Genomic DNA, 7,463 nt, shown 5'->3' with positions numbered 1-7,463 from the left:
GTGTGTATTTAATTGTTAAGTATGGGTGTGGCTTGCAGTTTATTTGTTCCCATATTTATCATTTTATGCAAATTACGCATATTGTTTTTTTAAAAGCATTTGTTACCATTGCTGAAAAAACTTGTTTATAACNAAAAACTATACAAAATAAAATTTACTTAAAAAATTATAAAACATGTAACTAGTGTGTATTTAATTGTTAAGTATGGGTGTGGCTTGCAGTTTATTTGTTCCCATATTTATCATTTTATGCAAATTACGCATATTGTTTTTTTAAAAGCATTTGTTACCATTGCTGAAAAAACTTGTTTATAACTATATGCATTTATAATATTTGATTTTAATTTTTAGTATTAAATTAATTATTATTGCACACTCAATTTTAATCATACAATTATAAAAATGCATTGCATTTCATTGGATAACAAACACTTGCAATGTAACGGTATTTTTTATATTGTACCAATATGTACATATATAAGTAGGTATTTGACAATAGCACTCAAATAGGCATTTATAAATGCTGCAGTACAACAATTTGCAAAATTTTAGAAAAAAAAAACATTTGCATACAAAACATATTCTTAGGCCTATCGTATTCATACAAAATTACGTATAATTTTTTGTAGAAAAAGTGCATCGATACATGAATATTTACAAACACACATACATATGTATAGTCAAGCATATACTACTTACATACATACAATTCCAACAAATTTCATAATGGAAAACTCAGCAAATGGCTGTTTTGCTAAGTTTTCCCTATACACAACTTTCGAATACCCTAAATTGTTGTAAGCTCGCTTCTTATCTTACCATCAATCAATTGCACCATACTTAATTTTACACCGCTTGCATTTTATTGTTGTTATTCTCTTTGCGCAATTAATTTTATTATACATTGACATATACATACATATGTTTTTTTTATTTAAACCAACCATTCGCTGGCAAATGAGAACTTAAGCGGTTTGCAACTGCTGAGTATCATTGCATAATTATTGTCCTCAGCAATTTCGTGAGTCGTATTTAATTTACAAATGTTTGCTGCTCTCTGTGAACCACTAACATAATTACATTTAACATTATCATTAGCATTCATGTTAACATTAGCACTACCATTCACATTAACACTATAACTACTACCGCTACTTTCATCCGCAACATTGCTGGCATATTTATAACTTAATCTATTAATATCAGTGTTTTGGTTTTGTTTTAGGCTTGCATTGGGGTTTTTGTGTTCAGTGCACTCCGAATTCAACACTTCCTCATAGATGCCGCTGTGACTATCCTCACTCGTTGGTTCGTTGGAGTCAACACATTCCAAGCGTTTCGGTCGAAACGTCCATTCCAAGTGAGGCACATTGCGTTGTATATTTTCATCATCGAATGCGTTAACACTATTTCTTTCATCGCTATTTTTCGGCGAAACTTCATATATGTAACCATAATTAAGATTATTTGTGTAATATGCATAGTAACTGTTTAAATCAATTATGTTATTTGTTGTTTCATAGGTTGTGTTTTTTGTTGGTTTTGCTAGTTTTGTTGTTGTTTTGGTTGTTGTTGGCGAATAACTCCATCCCACAGACGCTAAACGTTCCAAGCTACAATTACTACTGGATTTAGTTGCTTCTATAAAAGTTTTATTAAGTTTGCTCTCCGCTGCCGCATCCGCACCTCCATCCATCCGCTTCATCCACGCCACACCAAGTGTCGGTGGCGTTGATTGCTTTGCTTCTGCTGAATCATGTCACACCGTGGTGCCCTGCTGTCCCGGCAACACTGACCCGCACCGTGGTGGTACTTTGAAGTTGTTGCGATAACGCGTTCTACAGTCACCCTTGGACGCAAATACGAATTTGTAGATGATGTACATGGGTATACAGAGCACCGAGGAACAAGTGACGGCCCAGCCGACTTTGATGCTCCATTCGGGATATTGATATTCCTCGCCCAACATATCTTCATAGCCGAGTATGGAGAATATAAAAATGCCCTGGAAATAATGGGAAAATTTAGTTTTAAGCGTGTGATAGATTTTGCTGGAGCTCAAGTCGCCNATGGGTATACAGAGCACCGAGGAACAAGTGACGGCCCAGCCGACTTTGATGCTCCATTCGGGATATTGATATTCCTCGCCCAACATATCTTCATAGCCGAGTATGGAGAATATAAAAATGCCCTGGAAAAAATGGGAAAATTTAGTTTTAAGCGTGTGATAGATTTTGCTGGAGCTCAAGTGGCACAATACCAACCAATAAAAATACCGGACTTATGTAAGTCCAACAGATGCGCCAGAAAATGCCTGGTTTAATGCCCAACATCTGTTCCACGTCCTCTGAAAAACGGTCGACGCCATAGAACCAAAAAACGCCAGCTGCTTCCACGAATACGACAAACAATATGGCAAGACCAGGTCCATAAACGTTCAAAAAGTTAACCAAGAAAACGCCGCCCTGGAAAAATATTATGGCATTTTTAAATGGCAAATAAAAATGTTAAATATTTTGCTAAAAATGGATGAATTTAATAAGATGTGTATGTAATACATATATTGTACTGGATAATGAAATTTAATTACATATCCAGGGCTTATATTTAAATACAACCTATCTCCAATTTTCAGAAAAATTAAATATAAAAATCCACCTCTGAACCGTCATCGACAATGTTAGTGCTGACCTTGTACATTANGAATTTAATAAGATGTGTATGTAATACATATATTGTACTGGATAATGAAATTTAATTACATATCCAGGGCTTATATTTAAATACAACCTATCTCCAATTTTCAGAAAAATTAAACATAAAAATCCACCTCTGAACCGTCATCGACAATGTTAGTGCTGACCTTGTACATTAGCGTGGGCCGAAAATCCGCTTTTTTAGAATTTTGATTGGCAATAGCAAACATATGGTTCATTATGCTCTAAAAACAATCTGTGTGAAATATGACTATTTTTGGTCAATATCTTATGCTCGCCCAAGTCCATCAAAGTTCAATGTGTTAAAAAAATAAAATTTNTTTTGGTCAATATCTTAGGCTCGCCCAAGTCCATCAAAGTTCAATGTGTTAAAAAAATAAAATTTAGTAAATACATTACTTAATGCATTTTTCTCATTAAAATTGCAAGTATCTTCGAAAGTATTAGTCCTAATTTGGTATATGGACCTTTTCTGTGGAGAATCGAAGTAAGCAAAGAATTTTTTTTATCATTGCTGCTATAATTGCAAATGCAATAGAATCCATCGTTTCCTTCAAAATATGTAAAATCAAACAATTTTACTATAAATAAGCACTTGAAGAGTGTTTTTCTAATTCCGTTCCAGTTTGTTTTCCTTCATACAGCTGCCTTCGAAAAACAACTGATTTCCACTAGGGTTGCAGCATACCGATTTTTCGTTTTTCGTAACGAAGCTACGAATTACAAAATTCGGGTTCTAGAATAAGGGTGTTACTCTCATTGGCGTACGCTACAGAGTATCAGAGCATGCTTAGTCTTATATTCGGTGACTTCAGAAATTCAGTCATATGGAACATAATGGAGGTTCAACGACTTGTCCAACAAATTTTCCTTCATATTGGATCTGCCATTTGCAATTTTAAAGTTGCATACAGAATCGTAATCAGCAACCTCAAAAATATATCTTCTTCTTCTTGATTGGCGTTGTAACCTCGTAAGTGATTCTGGCCGAGCCTAATAAAGCACGCCAGCTATTTCTCTCCTGTGCCAATTGACGCTAATTGGAAATGCCAAATCCTTCTCCACCCGGTCCTTCCTTCGCAAATAAGGTCTCTTTCTTCTTCTGTTACTAGCATTGTGTTATCTCTGTCCATTCGTACAGTACGGCCGAGCAAGCGGAGCCGCTGTATTTTAATCATGGCTATGGCTATATCGAACACTCCAAGAGCAGTCCATGCTTCTGTGCCATACACCAGCACATCATGCCCGTGCTAATGAGTGATTTTTAGTAGAGTCTGATTTTTGTATGACGAGAGAGGNCATGGCTATGGCTATATCGAACACTCCAAGAGCAGTCCATGCTTCTGTGCTAATGAGTGATTTTTAGTAGAGTCTGATTTTTGTATGACGAGAGAGTACTTTACTTCTCAATTGCCTCTGCAGTCCAAAGTAGCAATTGTTCGAAATGGTGTGTTTTTATTACCATTGAGCAGAATGCATGCGTACTTCTACAATAATTTACCATTTCACTTAGGTATTATTCTGAATATATCGCATGTAAATAATATCTCATTCCTCAATTTAATTTGTTCTGGTTGGAGTTTTTACTTTTTAAAGAATATTTTACGTCTTTTTTTAAATTTATTTTGTAGGTTAGGTTGGGTTGAAATGGCTAGAGAGAGTGACTCCCCTTACACTTACGCCAAGAAAGGCCCATTTNTTGTTCTGGTTGGAGTTTTTACTTTTTAAAGAATATTTTACGTCTTTTTTAAAATTTATTTTGTAGGTTAGGTTGGGTTGAAATGGCTAGAGAGAGTGACTCCCCTTACACTTACGCCAAGAAAGGCCCATTGTGGTACCATATGCAATCTTTGCTCCCCTGTGATGTTGCGACGCTTACTCGGGATCAAACCAATTCGTTAACGTGATGAACTTCGACATGTATTTTGTAATAATATCAAAAATTGTTGGATAGCAGTCTTGCCAGAGGAGTATGTGAGAGAGAACCAACAGCTGATACCTTTCTACGGAAAAAATCAACTTCGCGCGGATTTCTACGACTGTGCCTCCGTCCACCGAAAAATTCCACGTTGTTGAGTTTTCATTTACATAGCCCTCTCATAAGGTAGGCGGTGCCAGCTGTCAACGTTCTCCGATTTTACGTCCGTGAGTATAATAATTTACAGAGCTGCCTATTCGTTTGATCAGAACAAATGACGGTTATGGTTATGGTTATGGAACCCAAGGATGAATACCTATACGAATATGAAAACGAATCACAAGACGAATGCGGATACCATGAGGAATATGAACCCGTAGACAAATGCTAACACGTATCCGAATACAAAGATAAGGGCTCGTAGAACACTTAAGAACACTTTTGCATCACAAAAGTTTAAAATTAATAGAGCAAATCTAGAAAATTAAAATTTTTATTTTGCAGTATCTGGCGTTTTGATGGAAAATTTTATCTCAACAGCGGATAGACTTCGAAAAAACTCGATCTCATCGGCGAAGAATATTACAAAAATGTTGTTTCGAAATTTTCCACGATGGAATGGCTGGCAGGAAATTTATATTTGTATGTAAATATATATGTACGAGCCGTTTATTTTGAAAGTAGCATAAGTCACTTTACACCTTTCGTGCTTAAACGACAGGTTACTTGTATCTGAGCGCGTCGGTTATTCGCTTCATCAACCAAAGGAAGAAGGTTTTGTCGTTCGTTTTTGACGATTTACAAATGCATTCGGTTACAAGTAGACAGTCNAAGTAGCATAAGTCACTTTACACCTTTCGTGCTTAAACGACAGGTTACTTTTATCTGAACGCGTCGGTTATTCCTTTCATCAACCAAAGGAAGAAGGTTTTGTCGTTCGTTTTTGACGATAGAGCGATTTACAAATGCATTCGGTTACAAGTAGACAGTAATTTAAGCACAAGAGGTACGAAGAGACTTATGGTACTTTCAAAATAGGGGGCTCATATATATGTAGGTTTTATTTTTTACGAACTCCCTCTAGAAATGTGAGGTAAGAATAAATATAAGGAAATTGTTATTCGCAACATTTTTGATCCAAAACCTCATACAGACTTGTAGTTATGCCTTCTGTGAATACATATGTGATCCAATTTGGCTCATTCTAACATGTCTGCAAAATTTCTTTGGCTACTCTCCTAAGCACTAAAATTGTGAAAATATGTATGGTATAGCAAAAGGGAGAGCAGCCACTTATTATGCTCACATCGATTGAAACGCTACTAAATGCATGAAATTATAATTTCTAATGTAATCAAAGAGAGTGATAATGTCTATTATCCCTTCTCTGCAACCCGTCTAAGCTTTAGGCCGGCACAGCCACAGCGTAAAAGGGGGAATCATTTATTATCGGAAAATAATAGAAAGACTGCTTAGACAAGTGGTTGCCTGTATAAAGGCAACAATAAATAAAATCAACAACGACTGATGTTTACCGATGCTGACAGGTGTTAAAAATGGCGCTAAACATGGATGCATGGCTAAAAGAAAAACGGCGGAAAAGGAAGTAAACAAAGGCGTGCGACTACTGATAGACACACACACACGAGTACAGACAACACAATTGACAGTACAATGGAAGCCACTTATGTAAGTTGACCGGTACGTTGGCTTGAGATATTAGCCGAATAATAAAATCAGCAACGAATAATCAGTAAATAGCACCTAGGTGAATCGTAGAGAAAAAAATTATTGACTACATAACATTCATGTAGAAAACGGCGAAAGACGGGGTGAGATGTGTATGAAAGAAGTGCGAAATTTATTTATGCAGGCCATGATAGAGTTAACGCATTGCGAATAAGCATAAGGCATTAAAACAGGCATTTTCATTTCATTCGATAAACGTCACAGAGATGTTGAGTGGCTCGCGAGTTTTGTGGCAAGCAAAGATACACTTTGGCCTGATTGACTTGCAGGATAAATGAACAAAATGTAGTGGGTAAATAGGTTAACGTTTGAGCGCTGTCCGTTAAAATTGCGCCGAATTAATTAGGACAATCAAGTAAATAGCTAAATAAATTAGTAGTAAAATACTTGCATGTGTTTCTGTACCTAGGTTTGTTTATATGAGGCCGTGAGAGCAGAGGTGGTTTTACCCAACATTCTTTTTTATACTTAACTACATAAAATAGGCACAAATGGCAAATAAAAAGTTGCTTATTACTTAATTTTAAGGTAGTCTACGATGCTTTGTACCTTAAAATTTATGAATAATCGACTTTTGAAACGAATAAGTGACTTTTTTAATATATTACATTGGGAAATACTTTGAATAGGCCACTTCTGCTCTCACGGCCTCATATTAGGGTTTGCTTTTTTTTAATTTTTATTTTGTTTAAGCCTTTGGTGTCACCCTAATTTGTAAGTTTTCAGAAAATCTACTAAAGTACTTAGATACGCGTTCTACATCATGTGACCTTCTAAAGCATCCAATGCCATTTGGATAATCCATGTCTACCAATTATTACAGCAAATAGGACAGTCCAAAATTTATATGCTAAAAATTATGGAAATTTTGCAAACTATAGTCCAATAAAAAAACAAAGGGTATATTCGGAATTAGCGACTCAAAATTAGTTTGGAATAAATTACTTGTTATCCCGTTATATTTCGGATTCTGACAAGTGGAATGCAATGATTTTGGTATAAATCTCCTACGTTCGATTTTTAAACCTTTTTGTCAAATTTCAAGACACTACTTATTTTCGTTACTTCTATTCCGTGCT

The 7,463-nt window shown here is 35.6% G+C and overlaps 1 protein-coding gene across 1 annotated transcript in view; it reads right to left on the bottom strand.

Moving 5' to 3' along the window:
• Positions 1–934: 934 nt before the first annotated feature.
• The window catches only part of LOC108374116 (sodium-dependent serotonin transporter-like), a 12,094-nt gene continuing 5,565 nt past the window's right edge, over positions 935–7,463 (bottom strand). The window contains exons 5-7 of the mRNA XM_017630089.1: positions 2,265–2,465; positions 1,797–2,191; positions 935–1,487 (exon numbers count right to left, since the gene is read on the bottom strand). Of these exons, the coding sequence (XP_017485578.1) occupies positions 935–1,487; positions 1,797–2,191; positions 2,265–2,465 (1,149 nt within the window). The remainder of the gene's footprint in view (positions 1,488–1,796; positions 2,192–2,264; positions 2,466–7,463) is intronic.

The sequence above is a fragment of the Rhagoletis zephyria genome, unplaced genomic scaffold, assembly GCF_001687245.7.
Source record: "Rhagoletis zephyria isolate East Lansing unplaced genomic scaffold, Rhagoletis_zephyria_1.1 Rzeph_scaffold_07366, whole genome shotgun sequence".
Classification (NCBI taxonomy): domain Eukaryota; kingdom Metazoa; phylum Arthropoda; class Insecta; order Diptera; family Tephritidae; genus Rhagoletis; species Rhagoletis zephyria.
The sequence above is the reverse complement of the archived record's forward strand: the minus strand, read 5'-3'. Positions and strand labels throughout refer to the sequence as shown.